Source organism: Myripristis murdjan, chromosome 4 (genome assembly GCF_902150065.1).
Source record: "Myripristis murdjan chromosome 4, fMyrMur1.1, whole genome shotgun sequence".
NCBI classification, from domain to species: domain Eukaryota; kingdom Metazoa; phylum Chordata; class Actinopteri; order Holocentriformes; family Holocentridae; genus Myripristis; species Myripristis murdjan.
Window position 1 is genome coordinate 24714061 of NC_043983.1, and position 24788 is coordinate 24738848.

Genomic DNA, 24788 nt, shown 5'->3' on the forward strand with positions numbered 1-24788 from the left:
AAACAACCCACAATAGTGGAGGTGTGAAATTCCTGTGGGCTTTAGTGGTACAGAGCCACATTCTTGCTGAGGGCATGTGTGGTCAGGGTGTGTGAGGGTGGTATGCCATCAGCATGCCCTCTGGGCCACCCCACAACAACTGGAAGAGAGGCAGAGCGAGGGGGAGGGAGGAGGAGCAAGGATGAGAAATGGGCATAAGGGAAAAGGAAGGAGAGGTGGAGAGAGAGGAAGGAAGAATGTGACCGGAGGACAGGGAAGAGGAAAGATGAGATAACAAGGCAGAGGGAAGTCTAGGAAGAAAAAGGGGGTGAAGATGGTGGAAAGAGGATGTTGTTATGGCTTTAACCTTGCCATGGGTAGAACTCAATTTCGATGCCACATCGCTGCAAGCAAAGTAAGATGAGATGGTTAGAAAGCTTCAGGTGTGTTTTGTCGTCAGCAAGCCAGCTCGGTCACCCTGTGAAGAATAGCGCTCGTATGTTAACTTACCTTTTGACCAACTGTTAGGTATCAGCTGGGTAAATCTGAAAACACTGTTTTGGTGTTCCATTCACACTGAACTGACTAGCATTTTCCAAAAGCCTGTCATCCACAATGAAATGCCCCAAAAACGCTTTAAGTCCCTTAACAAGTTTGTTACTGGACTACAGCCAAGATCACATGACAATCCTATGTCACTGCTTTCAGAAAGCTCCGTTTTCCCCTCCACACTACAATGTTAGGATGGTGTTTTCAAGTTTAACACACTTTTAAGAGTGTTTCCAAAACGACGTGGTGGGCAGAAGGCCGAGACGGAGAAAAAAAATATATAGGATGTGTTTTCAAATTTACCTGGCTTAGTGTGGACATGGCCTTTGTCCTCTGGGGCAACAAGGGGACATATTTGTGTGCAATTGTTGCACATCTTTGACCAAAAGGCTAACTAGCAGAAAACATGAGAAAAACAAAAGAAAGAAAGAAAGAAAGAAAGAAAGAAAGAAAGAAAGAAAGTATAGAATATCCTGTACCTGCTGCGGTGCTCGTAACCTCCCTTGCAGTGGAACTTGTGGGCAGGGAAGACAGTGAAGATGCCCTCCTCTGAGCTGAAGTACTGCCACTTTATCCCCGGGTTGGACTTCAGGTTGTCTGCCAACACTGCAGAGATAAGAGACAGAGGGAGGGAAGGAGGGAAACATGGTGGAGGGAAAAAGGAAAAAAAAAAAACAGGGAAGAGGAGAGAAGGCGAGACAGATGAGTAAATAAAGAAAGTACTTTGTGATCTTTTTCCTTTTCTGTGTTTTAAACCTTTATTTAACCAGGTTAATCCCACTGAGGGAGGGAGTCTTTTCCAGGTCAGGGGTTAACTGTGGGCTGTGTGTGCATGAGCGGGAGAGAAAGAAAGCTCTCACATGATATGTCCGGTCCAACAAACACTTACATTCCACATGTGCATGTGTCACCCTGGGCACTGGATTCAAGATCATGGCATTCAGTTCATATTAGTTAATATATACTACTTAACTGTACATTTTGTAATTTTACATTAACATGCTGCCATGAAATAAATGCTGTTGATACATTCTGGTAGAAAAGAAATAAATGCAGCCATTAAAACCACTGGACCAATCATATGCAATTTGCTTTGGTTAAATTTGGGGTTTAGGCTAAATTAACTGTAAAAAATACTTTCTGGCTCAACAATAAAAATTATGTTGAACCAAAACAGATATTTCTTTATAAGCTGATATAGACTGATACCGATGTCTGCTGATATATTGGTCCATCCTTAAATGTATTTCCAAGGCAATTTCACAGATATGTCATAAAATGAATATTACAACAAAACCAGTTAGTTTTGAGGTAGACTCAACATCTGACAGCTATTCTCACAAATAATTTTACTAGGACCACAAAGGACTGGCTTTGCTGTGCTTTCTACCTCTTTTGTGGCATTTCAATTCATCATTTTTATCAGCAGCTGCTCACACAATTTCCCAACTTGTTCGCCTTCCTTCCCACAAACAACTAACATTGTTTTCGGTGATTGTGCCAGACTCACCTACCATTCAGAAATATGAAAGCCTGCTTTTCAGGCATGATGAGGAACAGTGTATTCTTGGAAAAACACCCAGTAGTGATTGGACATTATGTTAGACCTCTGTTGGACACTGCTAGTAGAGTACTTTTAAGTGCACTCCACAAAGAAAAAAAAAGCAACCCACTGCAAAGTATGAATCCATTTCATTTGGATGCAGTGTTTGAATCTGTTCATCATTACTGTCTATGAATTTTTGACTGCAAGGCAGGTTGACTTAACAGTCACCTCTGCTGAGACACTGAGCCAAAGTATTTGCTGAAAACCAACAGACAGACTTTTACTAGGTCACAGAGTCAACAGTATCTTCAGAGAGATCCCATCACAAAGCCAGCGGCTTCCTGTCTGCTCGCTGCAACACAAAACAGCCTTTCACATGAAAGATAAAGAGATAGACGGAGGGAGGGAAAGAGGGAGACACAAATAGAAGCTTTAGTTCCTTAACCAGGCCAAAAATCTATTACAGAGCAAGACATGGCGAGAGTTGGAAAAGAGCATAGGCTTCATTAAAATAAAAACACCGAACAGAGATGCAACTGTTTACACTTCATAAAATACAAGAATGCAGCCCAACAACAGCAAATCCAATCAACTTCAGTTCCTAACCGCACACAAAACTGCAGAGGATTTGTACACTAGCTCATCCTAACCATGTAGATAAACAACTAAAGAGCAAATCACATTAGGTTGCACTCAAAACAGCAGCCAAGGGCAATGGAGAATCTGTAGATGTAGAGCTGTCTTACAAATTGAAATTTCATAAGCATTTCATCAGAGAAATCGTAGCACATCCGCGCAAAGTGAGAGGTTTCTGTTTTCAACATTCACTTAAATCACATTGGGCAGAGTAGACCCCCTCGTTTTTGGCTAGGAATCAATAAGGCTGCCTCACATTCAGTCCAATATGTTATTTTTTTTCTGTGAGAGAGGCTGATTTGATTGAGCCAAACAGTGAGCTGTTTCAGTTCTTACTAAGATAATGAATATTCATGCAGGTGTTTCATGAATTAGCAACTTGGTGCATTAGCTGGCTAACCTGCAAGACTCTTCATTATTATTCTAATGTCAAGATAGTCGTACGCTGTTCCTAATGGACAAGGGTTTCCAGAGGCCGAAATGGGATGTCAAATGTCTTCATAATTACATCCATCGTCTTCGCCAGTAACTCTAAGCACCATTCTCCTCCATCAGCTGGTTCTAATTAGTCCCAAAAAGTGGTTCTTGGCTTGTAGTCGTAATGACTCACTTTTTGGTAATGCTTGCAAAGAACCTGCTTTTACATTTTCCAACCTTCCACCATTATTATGAGCCAAAGACTGATTTTGTTCTTTGGGAGGGGTAGCATATCATAAATCAAAGAAAATACTTGACTAATACCAAAAATCTAAACCAAATGAACTAATGAACACCATAAAAGAACAGAACGCGCAGAAAAGGGAGAAGTGAAATGAAAAAAAAAAAAAAAAGTACCAATAGGCAGCTAACCCTAAATCTACAAGTCAAAGAACCAGATTTTTGGAGAGACAGCGGCTTGTTATTGCACCACTGCACGACATGCTCACCCATCATATATCATCCCTGCCAGCCAGTCCATCCATCTCTGAGGCTCATATAAACAGGAACCACTCAGTTGTGTTGACAGTTGAAGAGGGGCTTTGTATACATGTGTCGGGCTGTGGTGCTTCACTCTGCCACCAGTGTTTGGAACAGTATAAAAACAAATGGATAAGCCGGGCAGTGGGGCCCAAGTGACAGCCATTTCCTGCAAGTCTCAATTGTCCATGTCCATCGGCTTTTATACACATGCAAGCATGTATATGTGCAAACACACCCAAATCAAATTCCAAAATGTTACTGAAGAAAAAAAAAAAAACGATGCACACATTGTCACCACTCATAGGATCCATTCATGAGAAATGAAGTGCTTTGGAGGATATGGATATAGAAGATCGAAAGAACAATTACAAAATGTGGGGAAAAAGCATGTCAAAGCCAGAGGAAGACATGAAAACAGAAAAATGGATTAAAAAAAAAAGTGAGATGGGAGAAAAGTGGACAGGAGATGGAAGCGGTCTGGTCCACTAATAACATAGGGAGCCCACAACGACCAGCAGCCCAACATCACAGCACTCAATTGCAGTAAAATCTCCCATCTCTCTCTGTCCTTCCCTAACTGACGCTATCATTTATGATTCTCCTCACATCTGCTCTCCACTTCCATATCTTTCCCCTCCCGCACCAACGAGGTAAAACACTAGATAAGGGGAGACAAGATGGAAGGAACAGAAGGCACTTCTAATAGTATACAGACTTGAGAAATACTCTCCAAAGTCTTGACACAATTACTCCGTTTCAATCAGCTCTCCCCCTCCCTTTTCTTCCTTCATTCATCATTCTCTCCCTCTCAATTATCCCTTACTCTTCCACCCCTTCCCTCCCTTCCTCCCTTCTGTAGTTGGTTGTTTAGACTGGGTGGAGACAAATGAGAGAGGATGAATGCGCTGGGAGCGTGGGGGTCAAGGAGGGCTGAGTATAAGGGAGAGGAAGAGGGGGAGCAGAGCGGGGGGAAACTTGAACTCGCCGTGACTGGCTGTAAGGAAAATAAAAGTCCTGCCCATGGTGATGTGTTATGAATGGCGGTGATTATGAATGGTGTGAGAGGAGAGGAGCAGGCTGGGCTGTCTGGAAAAGTGAGGGAGGAGAGGTGGGGGTATAGTGAGGCAAGAAAGGGATGTCAAGAGAGAGAGAGCAAATGATGCTGGAGGTTCCACGGTGGATTTTGGGACAGAAAAGGGCGAGGGAGTGGGAGAGCAGCGATGAGACGGAGTGTTAGGAAATTTTGTGGGTTGGAGGCTACGGCAAAAAATTACTGAGTAATTAATGAAGTAATTACTAATGCTCCTTATTTGTTTGGTGAGGTGCATGGTGTCCCTTTTCTTTGAGAGTCTATGAACTAGTAATATTACTTCTTTGATTTCATGTATTTCCTGTTGAAGCAGGATGTTGGGTGGTGGGTGGGTGCAGGGTTTGGGCTGGAGTGATTCAATAATTCATCAAGGTTTTGTTGGTTGCAATTTTTATTTGCACCCTTAGTGCATCATGAGGTGACAATTAAAGCTCCCCCCCCACTTATCTGACTCGTTTCGACTGCCAGAGCCTGCAGTCTTCTTCAGAGGTGTTGCTGAGGCTTCCTGTCAGCTGATTTAATTGCATGGTCAACCACAGTGCAACCACAGCCTGGCAGTAAATCATTAGTTTACCTAACAAAATGCGGAAAGCAACTACCAGCGAATAGATTCACCTGCAGCACATGTGAGCCTCACTGTGACTGGTGAGGTAATCAGACATCCGAGAGTATCTGAGACAAACTGTTTCAGGGAGAGTTTTGGAAAAAAAAAAAAAAAAAAAAAAAAAAGCTGAGGTTATGAAATCACTGGAGGGGGCCTTCAAAGATTCTGTTCTCCAGAAAGTAAAAGTAAGGAATGTTCATTTCATAGGGATTATTCCAGTTATCTTATATTCCAGTTTCCCAGGAGCAAGTGCACATGAACATCCAACTTGTACAGTCAAGTCAGGTAATTTGGGATTCCACTTGTAACATGAGCTGGCTCAGTCATGACGTTTCAAATTTGCACATTCTTTCGGGTAAATGCACATACAGCATGTTCTTTTCAGTGATAGGCAAGAAGTTTTATTTGATCTGAGAAGCCTGCGAGTGTGAGCTAATGACAACAACATTTCTGCCTCCGAGTTCCAAAGCACACAAATGCAGTTTTAGTTCACCAACCCGGAGGTGGGGTCTTCCAAACCATCTGATGAAGATGTGAACATTTGATAACGCTTCCCTTTTCTTTTTCCATATATTTATACAGATCCATGAAACAAGGACTGTGTTTGTTCATCTGCTTGGAGGAAGAAGAGGATGAGAGGATGATGACCAGGAGCGCAACAGCAGAGCGAACAAAGGATGCTGGTGGTTGCACAATGTTATACAGACAGAAAAGGAAAAAATGGGGACGAGGTAGAAGGGTGGGTATTAACAGTGATTTCCCAGAATGTGTGTGTGTGTGTATGAGATGTGTGGATGTGCTGGAGTGCAAGTGGGAGTCAAAGAAAAAGAAGTGGGCAGAGTGACTCAAAGACTATGCTGCAATACATCTGGAATAATCAAATGTATGACTGTGTGTGCATCTGTGTGTGTGTGTGTGTGTGTGTGTGTGTCTACAAGTAACATCGCTAGATACTAGTCCTCTGGCAACCGGAGGAACACGACATTAAGCCAAGCTATGGCAGCAGAACACAGAAAATAAGGGGGAAAGTTGGCATTTGCCTGGTTTTCAGTCAAAGACCATTTTAATCAAATGCAGGCTGACATATGTGGTGCAGATACATGTGGTTTTTACATGGTCATACGCCGCAATGTGCTTTAGCAATCTGATGCCTCAATAAATGTATTGTGGGAGCCATGAGAGCAACATCAAATGGTTTTCCATAGCTTTCTCCGATGATTTGTGGGAGTTTTCGAAGGGAGGCCGTTGAGGTAACATGTAGGCTTATAACGTAGGTGCGCTTGATTTGTGACAGCGGATGCGGCTGCCCGTCGAGGCATGCGTGGATAGATGGGAAGAACTGACAAAGTCCCTAAGCAGGGGATGATAAAAACACACTACCTGAGTAGAATTGCAGGCCGAGATCAAAGTCAAGAAGGCCGCATTTGATCTCAGGCTATAAAAAACACATTTTAAAATCAAAGGGGGGGAAACAGAGAGAGAGGGGACAGACAGGAAGGGAAAGGGAGAGAAAACGAGAGTAAGGGAGCGCAGGAGAGACTACAAAGGCATCTCCTCGCACCTTGAACAGGCACAGCTCATTATTTCCATCTCAGTTCAATGGCCTTTCCTTTGTAACATTTCATAACAAGACAAAAGATATTTCAACTTCTTCAAACCCGGTTGCCATGGCGATTGTACTTAAGTGAGTCACTCAGTATTTGGGAAGCAGACCATAGGAAAAAAAAAATGGATTTCAGTGTTCACAAGGTGGTTAGTGGGCGTGTGTGTGTGTGTGTGTGTTCAGAAAGTTCACAAGGAGCACATTTTTGGTGCAGCCAGTGTATACTGTATGTGTGTGCGTGGTGTGTGTGTGTGTGTGTGTAGGTGTGTAGGTGTGTAGGTGTAACTAACGAACCTGAGTTGAGGTCTCGTCCAGGGTTGAAAGCCCGGCTGTTGACGGTCGGGGAAAGTCTGTCACAGCAGATGGTCTTGGAGACGTTGGTGTTGAAGTTGCCATCAAACCTAAACACACAAACAGGAAACAATATGAGAATTTAAAAATCATGTCCAACAGCTGAACAGCGCGAGCTTTGGTCTCGTGACAGTGGCAGAGGTTATCTGCTCCTCAGCTTTGGGAAATAAAGTCCTCCATAAAGGTTTATACAGTTTGTGAAGTTTGTTTGATGTTGCAGAAGAGGTGCAACTAAATAATCATTTTTGTTTTGAGATCTACACAACGAAGGCCTATTAATGCAGTAATCCAGGGATTATCAAAGTGGGGTCCCCGGACACAGTAGCTTTTCATATCGAGGACAATATCACTTCAAATCTTCATGAAAATCAACGTAGGGGTCCACAACATGAAAAAGTTACAAAATCTTTGTGTTATTCTATTTGCAACTATTAAGTTAAATTCAAGAGAAACCAGGTGCTGAAAAGCATATATAGCCTTCATGTGTCACTGGAGCTAAACTGCATCACATATTTTATATAATTTGCTGCCCATACCTCATATTTAAGTTGTAGTAAAGCTTGTTGAATAATATTTTCAAAAACTGCTCTAATATTGCTTTTTCTTCTATGAGAAAATATACAGCGCTCATTTCAGAGACATTTAGAGTTAAAATTTTGCCATAGTTTTGTTAAAATTTTAGGATTAACTTTTATAGCACAACTAACCCATGACCAGAAAAGCCAAAGCCCCATTTTGACAGTCAAAGCCCTGCAAAATTACTTCTTTTTTCCCAGAGCCTCAGATTTGGATTTCATGTAAAGAGGGAGACAGAACACAGACGTATGAAAAGACAAAATGACCCGATTCAGAAATAAATAGGACTCCGGCGCAGTGACGCAAAACTGCCTTTTCTGAATCTTTTATTCTTGCCAGACAGCGCCATGGGCATCAAGGGGCACATTCAGCTCAATCTGACATTAAACACTGCACCGCTTTATGGTTTTGAGCGCTCAAACTTCACCATGGTGCAGAGCCGTTGAGAAAATTATTTTCTACAAATCATGGCTGGACTTTGTTAAGCTGTATCTCATTAGGAATCGGGTTAGGGTCTCAATGTTTTCATGAAAAGTCTCTGCACATAGCTATTTAGAGAGAATTAGGCTATACATACATCTGCACAAATGCACTTGTGCAGTTTTGTACTTGTTTTTGAGTATTTTCTGAACATTACTTAGTATATCTTCCCCAAATAAGGACTTAAAGCCTTGAAAAAGACAGGACAGTAAGACTACATTGGGGCAGGGGGCCTGAAACACAGGCTTAGGACAGGGGAAGATGCCTGTGTCACAACATTACTGATAGCACATTTAAAATAATTTTCTTTTGTTTACTACGTGTATATACGTGTAGAATACAGGCATATAACATACACTGTGGTTCCTTAGCCTGTGAAAGCTTCTAACTTGTGATCACAGACAGAAACACTCAAACAAACACACATATATCACCATAATGTGATTACCACTATATTTCGGCTCCAACTACCAAAACATATGTTTGATGAGTTCATGCTGTACTGCTAATGACTGGTTAATGACTGTACCAGATTATTGCTATCCATCCATACCAAGGCAACCCTATGAGGAAAGGGTGGTATGCAATATTAACTTTAACCTTAGTTTGGAATTAATTTACAGTGATTAAACAGATGTTGTAATGAAGATTTTCATTTTTACAACTATTTCCAAGCACTGCTTATAATCACTAGCAGAGTTGCTCATCTGTATTGTTCCATAAGGCACTGGCAGTGTTGTCTTTGAGCATACACACCCAAAAGTGTTAAAGAGGTGTCAGAATAACGCAACATGTGTTGCTATCAGCACATCTTTAACTTGACGTTTTCTTAAAATCACATCTAAAGCAGATGGCGTGCTATTTTTCAACGCGTTGATTTGTTGGAGTGTTTTGGGAGACCATAAACAGTGTTATTTTAAAACGTCAAATGTCTGTGTGCGCGCCTGCATGTGTGCGCTGATGGTAAAGCATTGTTTCCAGGGCCCATATCTCTGGAATGAAGAGCTGACACGAGGGAAGGTATGCGGGGGAGCAGCCCGCTCTGCGCTCCACCGAGGCTGGAAGCTTTGATCCTCCCCTCCCCTTCCATCTCTCAGCCCTCCATCCCTCCAACCACCACCCCTAGATAACCCACCTCTAGCTTAGCAAAGCACACACATACACACACACCCTGCTCTCGCTGGTTTCCTCTCCTTGCATTGCTGGCGCTGGCCTGGTTTGATTGACAGCTGCTCTGATGTGCAGGCTGCTTTTGAACTTCACACATTTAAAGCCCCATTAGGCCAAAGTCATTACTATTCTCCTTCAACCCACTTTGCATAGATGGGGCGGGCACGATGCTCAGAGAAATGTGTGCCAGATAAAAAATACATTTGCAGGCACTTTGAATTCCACATGAAAAAAAAAACATATGAGAATGAGAGCACAGGAACGAGAGAGAGAGAGAGAGAGAGAGAGAGAGAGAGAGAGAGAGAGAGAGAGATGGAGGTGTCCTTACAGCTCAGATCTGTCATGATAATGAGTGAAAAAAAAAACAACAAAAAAAAAGTTTTGTAAAAAAAGGACAGATTCAACACACACACACACACACACACACACACACACACACACACACACAAGTTGGACTTCGTTTAACAGACATGAAACAAATCACGGGTATAAATTTTATCCCTAACGCCTCCTATTCCAATGCATGAAGCTTTAAATAATTCTCCCACTGAATATGCATATTAATAATGTAAAAGAGGAATGCATACGTGATTACCATATACCTCCCAAAGAGAGAGAGCTCTCCCTGCAGTAATTAGTCAGATAATCCTAAAAGCAATCCAACAGATAGACAGCATCAGCGATGACTGTATCTGTGTCCCAAAGAAACCTACAAGCTCTATTTTTGTCTCCTTTTTTGGACTGTGACTGACAGTGTTTGTCATGTAACGCGTTTTCGACCCAGAAACAAGCCAAACTATTGATACTGGCATTCCTTCTAAACAGCCAAAAACAATTTTTCCTTTTTTCATTTCGAGAACACAATACTTCTATAAGCCGCTATGAAACAGAACAGTCCTCAGAGTACTGAGAGAACCAGACACCTCTAAATAAGGCTATACATGTCATGTTACTAGCCAGCCACTGTTTATAAAATCCGTTGTATTAAGTCACACCCTGTCGCAGAAGGCATGTGCAGCATCAACAGTGGAGGCAATCCTACACCATTCAAAACACCCAGAGAGTATAATTGCCTGGGCGAGGTTTGCTGTTGTGCTACCGAGAACGCCAGAAGTGACACAATTTGTAATGTGCTCCCTCGGTGAGTGGTAACAGCAAAATGAGCAAAGGATATGAGGAGAAAGGAGAATGCGTTAAAAAAAAACTGCGCTCTTTCAGCTCTGTTAACAGAGAAATCTCAATCGCCTTGTGTTAATTATCCTGATGAAAAATGTGAATCTAGTTTTAGTATCCAGCCCCTCTGCAGGTAGGAATCTGAGCATAGAGGGCTAAAAAAAAAATGGCTTTTGGTACCAAATTTAAGGGTTTGCTGTTGGTCCCATGGGCCAGGGTTTGAAAAATTAACCACTTAATTATCTGTGGGCATGCATAGCAAACCTTACTGAATGCATGGAAATTGGAAAATATTGCCAACAGCTATGCAAGAACAGGATCTGATAGCTGGGATACCGTCAGCATAGATGGAAACAAATAAAAGTTCATGAAAATGCTTGTTGCACATGTTGTTGCCAAAAAAACAACCTGCGAGTGTTGCCCGGGCCTTGTCACAATATGACTAGCTGAGCTCCTTATCCTTGCCTACATTTCGTGCTTGTCATCCTGTCTGTTCCCTCTTTTTTTAATCTGCCCCCTGCCCCTCACACTGCTCTGCCGTTCATTAGCCTAGCCGCCGGGGAGACTAAGGAAGGATCAACTGGGATTTGGCTGGAGGTATCAATGAGGGAAGAGGGGAAGGAAAGAAAAAAAGGGGGAGGGAGGCAGGGAGGACGGCAGGAAGAGGGGGAAATAAGAAATGGAAGAAGGGAAGGAAGGAAAGAAGAGTAAAGGAGGCAGGGAGGGAGGAACAGAAAGGGAGAGAGGGAGCGAAGGAGGAGGAGGCCTGACATGAGCAGAGGCATGTGGTGAGAGAATAAAGGGCTGATATTGGCCCGGCGTTTACAGCTGTTAAGGTCACTTAAACAGCCTCCCCCCCTCTTGCTTTTCGGCCATCTCTCCCTCTCTCATGTGCAAACAGAGGTATCATTATCTTGCTGACTGAGCAAACAGAGCCAGCTACATCTGAACGTGGAGGAACTGCCGCGGCTCTCACCGACAAGCCAAGTTATAGAGTAAATTATAGATAAAATATTAAATCCGTGAGATGTTTTATTTAGTTCCAACACCCATTCAGTTCATTTTATCAGTTTACAAGTAGGCCAATGGAAGACCCTACAAGTTCTTGGTTTAATATTATCAATTATATGTTATTCCTTCATATTGTACAGTCATCCTGTATTATCTGGAGCCAAGTGATTCATGAAAATGAGTCATGAAAAAAATCTTGGTATTTTTGTGGGAACCGAGCTCAAGTAGGACAACAAGCCATTTTAGGACACCCGTACTTGAAGAAATGAGGCTGATTACCATGGTGTCGTCATGCCCTAAGTCGCGGCCTAATATAATGTCAGACAAAGATGCCTTTAATTAAAGATGCCAGATAACACAACATTGTGGGCATGCAACATTCTTCTCGAAACCATGTGTGTATCATACAACTACAATAAAGGAAAGTTAAAGTTTGTGAAGATTGACAAACCTGATGGGTATTCAATATATCAATAGAGACGGTCTTAGCTGTGACCTTCCTGACTGACCTGCCCAGAATCATTCGAAGAGCACTACCCAGACTTGATTTATTCAGCTGAGAGCCTGGCTCCTCTAACACTCACTCAAACGGTGAGATAACATGAAGTGCCCTCCAGGCAGCTCCCAAACACACTTGTCAGTTTTACAACTAAGTATCACTGGAACTGTTGAAATAAGCACATGCAGATCACATACTAAAAATATCAACAAGAGCACACGGACACGAGTGTGTACACATACACACATACTTACTCTTACTCCACGAGACACGCTTGCACACGTGCGCTATTTTCAGGTACAGCCGGTTATAGAGGCCCAGCAGTGATTAAAGCATACCAGTGGGCTCCCGGCGCTGCCCTCAGTGGCCCCCTGGCTAAATGATAGCCTTGCTAGCGTGACGGCTAACTGATACGGATACCCTGTGAACCACCTGATACCCCTGTACACTGGCTGACCTGACCGAGACCCCCCGGGAGCAGCTGATGCCTAAGCCCGACGAAGGACGCTCTGACCTCGGCTGCGACTAGACTCTGGACTCGACCCAAATCTAACCTGGAAAATTCTGCCCGGGCCATGAACTGTGCCTCAAGGGCTTTAAACATGAGTTAAGACACCTTGACTTGGTTTTCAGCACGGTGCTACTGCCACGGGTACTGAGGCTGTCAGGAGGTGAATTCAGGTCAGTCACGTCGAGGGAGAGATGCTTCATTTCTGTATAAATGGGCTGTCACACCTCGCCACAGTGCACAGACCTTGAGAAAATCGCTGTCTGCAAAGGTATGGCTTGTTTATGGAACAGTGTCTTTCAAAAAGCAGTTGGAGTATGATTGGGAATTTTTAACTAACTATAAATCTTCACGCCTTAGCTCTGTCCATGAGCATTTCATTGGTCAAAAACCTTATTTTAATCACTTTCTGAAAGACAGACAGCTAGAATCCAAGCATGTGTCAGTCTGCTGAGTCACATTTTATATACCACATTACACAACCTATGATTGACAGTCACCTCTGTGCCACACCTTACAGTGTGCAGTGCCTTTGCATAGAAAAATCTGTAAGTGAAAAGTGATCTTCCCACTCACTAAAAAAGAAAAGGAGATGTGTGGATCTTCAGCTAGCTTCCTTAGGGAAGGAAAAACTGAAGAGACATATTGTACTCGCAATTCTGCAAAACAGCTCATGATCCCAAATAAACCCAAAAGAAAAAAAAAAAAAAAAGAGAGAAAGCTCCTTGCCTTTTTTTCTCCCTTGAGGAAGATCCTTTGAAGTTCAGGGATCTATCAGACTCAGCTTCAGTTTGGTATCTCCAATCCCCTCATACAACTCCCCCTGCATCGCTCCATCCTTCCAAGCACGCAGGCCTTATATAATCTTTTCCTCTGCAATTTTTGCCTCAGCTACCACTAACTGTCTCGGTGTGGTTAAGACACAAACAGAGAGTCTTTACAATGTATTATCACATGGACGTATTTAACATTTGGTTGCACCCATTGCGTGCAAATGCATTTGAGTGTACATACATATATATATAGGCATACATATAGTGTGTTTGTATGTGCAGAATGTACTGTATGTGTTGTGTGTGTGTGTGTGTGTGTGTGTATTTCGGTTACAGGTGGCCAATGGCCCTCAGCCAGCCAACTGAGGGAAGACAGGTGACCTTGCAGGCCACAATGTCCCCGGTGCAAAAATTTCACAGAGACCGATAAATGGTAACATCAAAACCACATTGGTGGAAGAGATAAAGATGGAGGGAGAGGGAGAGAGAAAGAGAGAGAGGGAGTGAAAGAGGGAATGAGGGGGGAGACAGCTGCTGCTGTGTAGATTAGGACTGAAAGCAGCTCTCTCTCTCCCCGCTGTATCTCTCTGAGCTCGACTTTGAACTGTGTTTTTGCCTGCTGGAATGGGAGATTGGCTGAGAAACTGGAGGTGCTCTGTAGGCTTGAGACGGCGGCGGTGAAGGGGGGTTAAACTCTCTCAGCAAAAGGGCCTAAATCTGACATTTTTAGTCGCACACTGGATCCCAGTCTAACGAGAAAGACATTGGCACTCCTATCATGTAGGCAAACACCATAAAAACACCCTCGGCTCATTTTGGACCCTAGCTTATAGTTGAAGAAGCACAGTGCATGCGATTCCCTCCCGACATATCTGAACTTATCAAGATTAAGCGAGATTCATTTTTGATTCAAACTGTCAAGTGAAAAAAACAGTTTGTTTACTTGTGCGGCAGAAAATTCCCTGTCAGTCACTTCTTCATACATAACATCTAAGGCGCTATTCGCCTCGAAAGATTTTTTTCAAATTTCAGAATAATATCCAGGGCCAGGCACGGAGTGAAGTGAAAGCGAACTGATTCCAACCCGGCCTTCACACGTCCATGCTTTCAAAAGACTTCATTACCCATGAATACTATACCATCTGAACACCATCTGCCTGCCTGCCTCGGCTCCGGTGACTCTGAGCCTTTTTGTTGTCGAGGTACGCTGCGGCACAACAACATTGTGAGGGGGCAAACAATCACTGATTGCTTGAATGGGTTTTCAAATAGGGGTAGAGATTAAAATGGCTGCCAAGCATCAGAGCACACCACCGCTGCTCAAGTCTGCAAATGATTTAATTCAGATACAAAGCTATAACTAATCCAAGTAATGATCAAAACGTGCTTAAAACTAGGGGAGGAGGTATCACTGTGTGTGTGTGTGTGTGTGTGTGTGTGTAGCTGGATCAAAAAGCAATGTATAGAGTGCTGTGTGCAGGTGCAGCACAGTGGGAGGTGGGATAAAACAGAGAGAATCAACCTCCCACCGAGATTTGTGTGTGTATGTATATGAGAAAAAGAGAGAGAGACAGATAGAGAGCTAGAGAGAGAGACAGAGAGAATATGTGTGTGTGTGTGTGAGTGTTAAAGTGCCCATGAAATGACCTTACATGACTTCTACTCCCTGTATAATGAATGAATGAATCTTAAATAGTGGTGTCACCCTACATAAGTGGGTGTAAGTTAAAATTTCAACCTTCACAAATCTTTAAACATCCTCTCATCCACCTGTCCCCTCCAATAAAATTGTTTTTCTCTCCGGAGCTGATATCCTATTGGGTTTTGAATGATCCTTCCCTGCACTGTGTTCCACCCGAATCAAGAAACTAAGAGTCGATTTCATGGGGTCTTTGCACGGAGGGGTTTACTCACTCCATCATGGATGCAGGTATGGAGCAGCAGTCCTGTATGGCGGTGAGTGGGGAGGTGAGATGGGCGGTGTACGAAGCCTCCACCACCTGCTTGTTCCTGTTGACCACGTCCAGGTAGCGGTTGAACTTCTCACGAATCTTCTTGGCAAGCTGCGCGACAGAAACACACACAGTCAGGCGTACGTTTGCATGGCAACAAATTGTGAGGACATTTAGAAATTGTAATTCACACCTTCATACCTCCTGCTAAATACGCATATAATAACTTTGGCCTTTAGTGAAAACTTAATTCTAACTGTGGCAACAACACACTTGTTTTGTTTGTGATATTTTGTAACTGGACAATCACTGAGGACTTTTTTTTTTTGGTCCTCATGAAGATGGAGTGACAAAAAAACAACAAAAGTGTGCACATGCAGGATATAATTAATAATTTTGCTTAGGCACACCTCCAGCTCCACCTCAAGTCTAGAGAAATATTATGTTGTTAAGTTTGTTAAAAAAAAAAGTGAGTTTTTATCATAAAGTAATCCAGTCAAACCTGCCAGGGGGTGCACGGCAATGAAACTCACTTAGGAATTACAAGAAAGAAGTTGCCACAGTTAGCTTGCTAGTGAAAATAAAATGTCTTAACAAGGATAAACGGCCAATGCTAGATTCAATATAATGTAATGAGCAAAAACAAACAAACAAACAAAAAAAAACAGAACTTTTTTTTTCACTCGCTTAAATGAACTAAAGGCTTTTTGAATATCACCTTGAATTACGGCAGTTATGCATGCAAATTGTGAGGCCAACGTGTCAGACACACACACACACACACACACTCAGTCATGTATGAACATCTGCGGAACCACAAATCATCAATCTGAACGTACGCCCGTGGATGCAAATGTGCACAGGAGCTCCAATGCAAAATCTAATATTCAAAAAAATTAAGCAGAGCAACATCAAAGATGAGCAGGACTCGGGTCCCACTAAGTGTGAAATCCATCACTGTTAAAAGGAGAACAGGATGATGGATGTCTGAGGCTCGCAGACATAAGCCTCTTCACTTCTGCTCAGCACGCCCTTCATCAGTTAGGCGGAGTAAATCCACACCAAAACACAACACCGAGCCCGGCTAAGGGGAAGCTTAGATGGAGCACTGAAGGGAAGGAGAAAATCCCCGCTGAAACATTATTCATATACGAAACTCCAAATTCAATATTTATTAACAAGAAACACTGCCTTATGAAACTATGGGCTGAACTATTGTTAGGTTTGACATTCCAGCTGTTGGAGTGGAGAGCACCAGTTTCACTCAGTTGTGTAGCACACTGATGTGGATTGTGGATCCTACATTTCCCCAGAAAGTCCTTTTTTGGCAGGGAAATGTGAACAACTTATTGCTTTCCCACACAAACGTCCATGTAGGCCTACTGTTGATATTTTTTTCAATACACTATCAAATTTTTGTCTTGGTCCCAAGCAACATTTCCTATACATCACTTGTAAATTATAGGAAAAAAATGTGCAAAACGAGAGATGTGAGGTGCTTACAGGGTTTGAGTTTCTGTTTTGGGGTGTAATTTACCTTTAAATGCATGGAAACCGAGAGCAGGAAGGAGAAAATGGCGTTTCTAAACAAAGGCTCTGCAGCTAATTCAATCAGTGTTCACAAGGGCTCTTACCCCGGGCCCCTGGACAGGCATACATTACACTTTCTCTCCCTCCCTCCCTCCCTTTCTCTTTCTCTTTCTCTCTTTCTCTCTCTCTTTCTGAAGGGCTAAGTTCTGGTTGAGCACACATATCTCAGAGCTTATTCAAAATGGGGTTTCAGCCCCTTGGGGGAAACTAATAACCAGCGCAGCAGCAGCCGCCTGGGGGACATTAATAACCAGCACACCAGCAACTCTTTACAACAGGTTCCTTTTCCTGCTCTCTGCAGCCAGAGCGCTTCAGAGCGATACTGTGAGGAACTCACTTTCACATAAGCCGAACACCACGGGTGGGGGGGATTATTGTTAAAATATAATGTGTAACAGATTATCCACTTAATCTGAAATCATTATCCACTGGATTACCCAAGACTGGTTAAGAAACTAATCACCTGCAGTTACTTTTTCCATCGAGTATCTATAAAACATGAAGTAAGCATTTATCAAATTTTATTGTGGAGTGAGGTATGAGAGAATTATGAAGAGTAATCATTCCTCTTCCAAATACATTTATGATCAGTTTACTGTGTTACTGGAATAACAGTGAAATGACTATTACACATTATTGTCTTCAAATTATTATAAGTCTCATAGCAAGTAAATCAATTATTGTCCAACCCTGCAGACGCCCTTCAAAGCCAAAGAGCAGAACCTGAAAGAGTCGTGAAACTGAAGAAAATGACCTCAGAGTTTATGTCCCTGCTTAGCTGGTACAGAAATGGACATCATATAATTTAATAACACTGCTTAATATAATTTTGGCTTAAAAGACATATCAACTCCAGCAATGAACTTCAACCTTTAAAACACTGATTCAACAGGGTAAAGCATCATGTCAGTCAGCTGGATGACAAGAGTAATGAATTTCAGGCAGTCATTTTAAGACTCCTCAGCATGGTTACTACAATGCACCTCTGTTTACTTTTACAGAAGGTAAACACTAATCAAAGTTGCATGTATTAGTAGTGGGAGATTTCATGCCTCAGCTGACTGAGCTCGCTAGCACTGAACATAACCACACTCATTAAACTCCATATTTTCATGTCGCCTCTTTATCGGTGTTGTTTTGTTTTCAACCAGCAATTTGCACGGACGGATGCGCACACATTTACTTTAAAGGCTGCCCACAGCAACCTTGTGGGTGATTAAGTGGAAAGACTGAGGGGGTTGATGACAGAGCGAATGGCTGGGTAAGTGAAAACGGTACGGGGAAGATAGAGCTGGAGAGTGATGGGAATGATGAATGGGTTAGGGAAAGTCATTTAGTGTCATCAGATCCAAATCAGCTCCAAGGCCTGATTACATTGACAGTTATGAAAACAAGGAGCATGTTGGAATACGGAAATCACAACATAACATATAGGACAAATAAAGTCATCTGAATCTGATTCTGAATACACTGTTGTGAAACTGAAAACTCATTTTATTTGTACAATTCATTGTGATTTCTTTGTCAACAAGCAGTCATAGTTTGAACTGTATCCTCTTCTGCATTTTGTGTTGGTATGCATGAGTTTCTATGTCTGTCTGTTATGTAACTCATTAACTTCCACACCAAGTACATTAAATTAACTTTCTTCCCCTGATGTCACATGCTTTTCCTCCCAATATGGCACTTGATCTTAAAAACAGCTCATTGGCTGTGACTGGCCTAAGACTGTAATTACCTGATCATTTATTACAATCACCTGCCATTTTCCTACTGCGTTGACAGAGTGGTGATTGAGGAGAATATTAAGATTAAGAGCTGCTAGATTCTTGCAGGAGTAATTTGATTTCTTGAGTTCAACGCAATCAAAGCAAAAATAGCCCACCTTTATTTGAGCGGGATATTTTCACCGCTGGCTGAGCATTAGGAACAGACTGACACAGTTCATTATGCTGCAGAAGTGGTTGGTCAGTCGTTTTCACTCTCTACATAAGGCGTGGACGTATGCCCCCATACTGATATCATCAATCACCCAGCAAATGTCTGAGCACTGGAAATGAACCAGAACACGGAGTATTTTAAATCACTGCTGCACAAGTTCTGACTCAATGATGCAGAACAGATAAAGCAACTGAGACTCCCATCATACCCGAACAGAGAAAAGCTCACATTTAATAAAATTAACCAATAAACTGTACGCTTAGCCTTAGCTGCTTAGCCTTGTTCACGACAGAAAAAAGGACTATTTCAACTGTAACTGGATCCCCTTTGTTCACATCCCATAATTACTGGGGCCTGCAAAAGTGGTGCGATTCAGGCTATGACCAGGGAAATGTAGCACGGCCTGCCGACTGCTCATACACCTAATCAGCCAGCCGCTATTCCTATTAGGGTTTAACGGGGGCCTGAGGCACAGCCCACAATTACTACTACTCGACCACAAGAAACACAGGCCGTTGTGCATGCACACAGGGCACCGAAACACACTCATATGTGCACACTCACACAGGGACATAAAGTAAGCCACACAAACTTGGTGCACCCCACACAAAGTCCTGTCCACGCATGGCAGCAAGGCAATTAGCTCCAGTTGTATTAAAAGGCGGAAAATGGGCCAGTGTTCAGCTGTGGAGTGTTTTCATAGCCGGAGGGGGGGTGGGGTGGAGAGGGAAAGAGACAGAAAGAGAGAACGAGAGAGCAAGACTTACAGAGGGACTTCAGAGAAACCAGAGACTTGTAGCCCTGCAAGTTGCCGCTTATGTTACAGGCTGCCAAATTGCAGCCAAAGCCACCCATTCCAAACCTGCTCTCCGCAAATTAACCACACTCTCCAAAAGGCAGGGCTCTTCTCTCCTCTCACTCACCCACCCAGCCCACTCATATGGCTGGGAGCACCCAGTGAGGCTGGTGCAGCCACAGGACTGGAATGGGTATGCCAGTCAACCTTCCACCACATGCACTGGTTTATGATGTGGCTGAACCCTGCTTCAGTGGCGAGGGTTGGGTCGACTATTAGAATGCCAAGTAGGTTAATCAACCGGTCGACTCAATGAGAAGACAGGTGCCCAGCACGGTAGAATATCACTCGGATGCACGTGTCACGCATTCCCTCAGTAGAGCTGCTTTCCATTTTTAATCAATGCATTTCCACTGATACCAGAAATAGATGTTTTGCTCCCAGGGCTGATCTAAAGGCTTGTTCCACTGCCTCACTGCTGTCAAGGACATGTTAACTGTTTGACCTTATTCCCCATACAGATCTGGTGTTGGGAAGGTGTTAGCTATCCCTTTGATCAATTCAGGAAGTGTTTTTTTTTTTGTTTTTTTTTTTAAATATGTATCAAGACAGAAAAGGACCTTTAATAATCTATGTTAAAATCACTGAAGATGCAAGGTCTGTCATTACTGTATGAAAGGCAGCAAGAAATTACACTGGCACCAGCAATGTAGTGCAACCAACATTTATGTGGAGGCACAAACCGTTTCACAGTGCAAACTACTACAGAACACAGATAATCATAGACAATAAAACATATGAAAAGGGACATGACAGCTTGGAAATAACTGCATTTGCAGAAGCAACGTAGCTTTTATCTAAATATGTTGTGGAAAGGTCCATTAACACAAGGATAAAGACAAAAAAAAGAAACATAGCACGTACTACTACCAAAAGCAAGATAAATGTTTATTTTACATCTGAGAGACATTATATGTCAGACATCACAGGTTGAGGCTGTAAATGGTTTATTTACATTTGTACTGCATGTAAATTACTGCGAGAAATGAATGTGATTTAATGTGGTGACCTTATAGCTGTAATCTTTAAAAGCTGTAGTACTGATAATTGATAAACTCAAGCAAAAAAGTAATAAAGCACAGAACAAATGACAATGTTTGACAAAACATGCCAGTAGTCTGGGCCAAATCTTACTTCTGACTTCAGCAGAAACATTTTTTTTGCAGTTTTGCTTTGAGTTCTTAAATATCACCATGAAAACATTATCCACTTGGGTTGTAAATGATAACTCTGTAGCCGCTACATGATCGGCCACACACACACACCTCAGGTCGTAAAGGGCTGTTAATTTTTAGAAACGTTTCCGGGATAATTTTATATTTGAGGAACTTATGTGAATTTCAATTCAACATTAACATTTCATTAACTTGAAAAACAACATTTCGCTACAGCTGTCAAAACTTGCTTAAAATTACAGCAGGTGGAGTGTGCAGATGCATACAAGATTTTTCCAAACGTTTTTGGTTTCTATTCCCAACTCTGTGGAGCCGGTGAGCGACGTTGCTGCCTTTCTCCTGTCCATTATTCCTGTGCGCACTATATTTAAGACCAGATGGTGCAAAGTATGTTTCAGTACTCGAGCATATTTTCTGTGATTATAGAGAAATGAGCGATTTGGCTACATCTCACACTACCCGTTTCGCTGCTGTACCCATACTTACACTTAAGAAATGTTGTAGGTGATAAGCTCAGTACTTCTTGGATCAGGCACCGTTTGCAAGGCATCCATCCACTTTCAGAATCAAACTGCACAAAATCCTTTTTGAGATTTTTTCTTCTATGGTAACACTTATCGATTATTAGCCATGGAAGAGTAACATACCCTTGCTCTTGATTACATGACATGAAGGATTGTTTTACTGTAACTCCACATCCAGTTTTCTGTCTGAATCGCAATGGCTGCTGTCTAAAATAAGCATTTAACACAAACTTAACTTCTGCATGTCAGGTTTGGCTGTTTGCCACATCAGTAGGTTTATATAAAAAACAAAAATATTTGCATTTTTGATATAATGTCTGTTGTGCTGAATATCAGCAGTCAAAGAATGCCTTTTGTGCAATCAAATCTCTCGATCAGATCTAACTCTTGTATGTAATGCAATTTTTTTTATTGCAACCAGAATGCTTTGATCTTCTTTAATGTTGTTAAGCAATTGCTATAATCTTGATTTGAATCATTTAGGTTGAACAACTGATCTCCCATTTAGCAATATTTAGTACATGGAAGTTAATTTAGAATGTGTAACACTACACATTTTGAATTATAAATCCAGGTTTGCTTTTTTAAAAACTAGTTTTACTGAACTCAGATCATAAATAATTCTACGTTAAATTAAACCATGCTGGTGCTGCTCAACCAAAACTGGAACACTGAGGATTGAAACCAAGACACAAATATAAACGGAGAGATGAAGACGAGAGAGAGAGGCGCAGTGGGACCGAGCGAAACAGAGATGGAGGAACAGACTAAAAGAGAGAGAGAGAGCGAGAGAGAGAGAGGGGGCCCATGTCATTAGAGAGGGACAGATGTCTGTGTCTCTGTCTGACTAATGAGTTTCCAGAGGAGAAACTAGTGCTGAGAAGCCAGCAGCTCCTCTTTGTAGTTCCTTGCCCTCTCCTCCTCGGCTCTCTTCCTCTGCACATCCACTCCTAATTGAGCCTAGCTTTGGCTCAGGGAGTGATCCCCTATGCCCAGAGAAAGAGACAGAAAAAAAAAAGAAAAATCATGCCAACTATGCCAGAGCTGTCGTCTGAAGTGCTTGGTGCCTGCCTCAAAAGGGGAATGGGGAATAGAGTATATGGGCACTCTGTGAGCTGGCTGCGCAAATAAAATGGTCCTGCTGTAAGAGTTAAACCTCCTCCACCCAGGACCCAAAATGAGTAAAATCACCCATCACTGTGGCAGCCAGGCTCATTAAAACACACCCTCTCCATGTGATACCAAAGTGTAATCTAAAACATGAAGTGCTGCAAACTCAACATTCTTTGAATGGGAAAAGAACTGCCTTCCGACTACGGCTTGGGCAATTTGGACAAAATCCACAATAATACCAGAATATCTTCAGCGAAATACCTCGATACTGATATTTTCAAGATACTGTAGAAGTCTTCACAGGTCAAAAAATTTCATGCCCAAACCAAAAAGACACTGAACCAGGCTTGTCTATTATTTGAATGCCGGGGCCTGGATCAGCGCAGAACTGAATCTGCTATTAACACGTTAATGTTAACTTACAAGTTGTCAAAATGAAACTTTGCATCTTACCTAATGTAACAATAGTAGCCTTCTTCCATGTGCCTGGCTGTCACACATAAAATCCATCCTCCTTGCCAAGAAAGTTGGTAAAATGCACTCAGCTTCAAAGTCCAATCGCTATCATTGTGACGGATGACAAACGCCACTTGTTTGAAATCAGCTTTGCGGTATGGTTGCATCGAACGTAATAAAGATAACTTAGACTGTTTGCCCTTTTGAACAATAATAACGGTGACTTGTTCATTGCCACGGCTGCTTATGTTTGCATTTCTAATAAGCTGTCACCTGTATCATCTGCACTCTCTGAGACGAGTCTGACGTCTGCTCTCCGACCCTACACCTCTCACTCGCTCAGGTCATTCAGTACCTTCTTGTTGTGGCCACAGATGCACTTTGCTTACACACACACACACGCACGCAGCACTTCCATCATGATCAGCGCTGTCTGATCAAGGCCGGGTCTTCTTCGATCCACCTGGGTAATATACTTACATTAAACAGACCCGGGACCCACGGCAATAGAGTGGGACCCGACCCAGACCTGATTAACAATATTAAAACCTGCACATTCAGAGATTCCTTCCATTTCAGTTAGATATTTACACACAAGATATTTTTGATAAATGATCATTAGTAATGTGGATTGGATTAACAGTAGAGGCGAGTGACAGAACAGCTAGGACAGTCTAATGGGTTGAAAAAATTGCATCCCTTTACTGTAATGCAGCCTTTAAAACCAGGAAAAGACACTTGCCATGCCGTGTCATGATATTACAATATCCATAATGCCAGATGATAACTAGTCTCTTATCAGGATATCAGTATAATAGAAATATATCACCCAGTCCTACCTCTAACCACAACTGGGTCCATTCTGTGTCAGTGAAACCTATGAAGGATGATCTGTATAGGGCAATTTTTAGCACACAGAAGTTCAATTAGGGTTGTGTTAATCTGTGTTTCTGTATGTGAGGTGGCCAAAAAAGCTGAGCTGCGACCAAGAATAGGAAAAAGCATCGCTGCAAGGCCAATTGAGCTGCCGCTGGAATAGTAAATAGCTGCAAGGCCAGAGATGTATCACTCAATGAATACACACATACAGAAACACACACTCACACACACATGCACGCATATGCACTGACACATACGGATACACTCACGCACACACCCACACATACACACACACACACACACAGTCACTGAGGAAATGCAAACAAACATCAACCTGTCTGTTCTTGCTGGTGGCTGTTTACCAGTCTGGTGTTTACTGTCACTCTTCCAAGATCCTGTGCATGCACACACACACACACACACACACGGGAACCCACACCTACCCACAGTCAAAGTGTTTGACTACTAGGCTACGCCAGATGCCAGGAATTCTTCACATTTTTTTTTTAACCTAGGACCCAAATGGGAAATTCAAACTTTCACTGCTGGCTCATTTAAAACACATCAGACTGAGGTCCTGTTCATTTATAGCTGACCAATTTTAACAAAAAAAAAATCATGACAATAAATCACTTTCTATTGCACATATACAATATATGAAAGACAAGTATTGCAATATAATCCTCTGACAAGTTATCCCCCTGGCCAAAATATAGTCAGATCCTCAAAAAAAGCATCCGTTCCCTCCTTCCAGCTCTCATTCTGTCTGACTGCAGCTCTGCTCTCATATTGTG

General features: G+C 42.4%; 1 protein-coding gene across 1 annotated transcript in view; it reads right to left on the minus strand.

The window, feature by feature from the left end:
• cachd1 (cache domain containing 1) overlaps window positions 1-24788 on the minus strand; it is a 101187-nt gene that overhangs the window by 39526 nt on the left and 36873 nt on the right. Inside the window, exons 3-5 of the mRNA XM_030050067.1 lie at window positions 15423-15571; window positions 7262-7368; window positions 1008-1134 (exon numbers count right to left, since the gene is read on the minus strand). Of these exons, the coding sequence (XP_029905927.1) occupies window positions 1008-1134; window positions 7262-7368; window positions 15423-15571 (383 nt within the window). The remainder of the gene's footprint in view (window positions 1-1007; window positions 1135-7261; window positions 7369-15422; window positions 15572-24788) is intronic.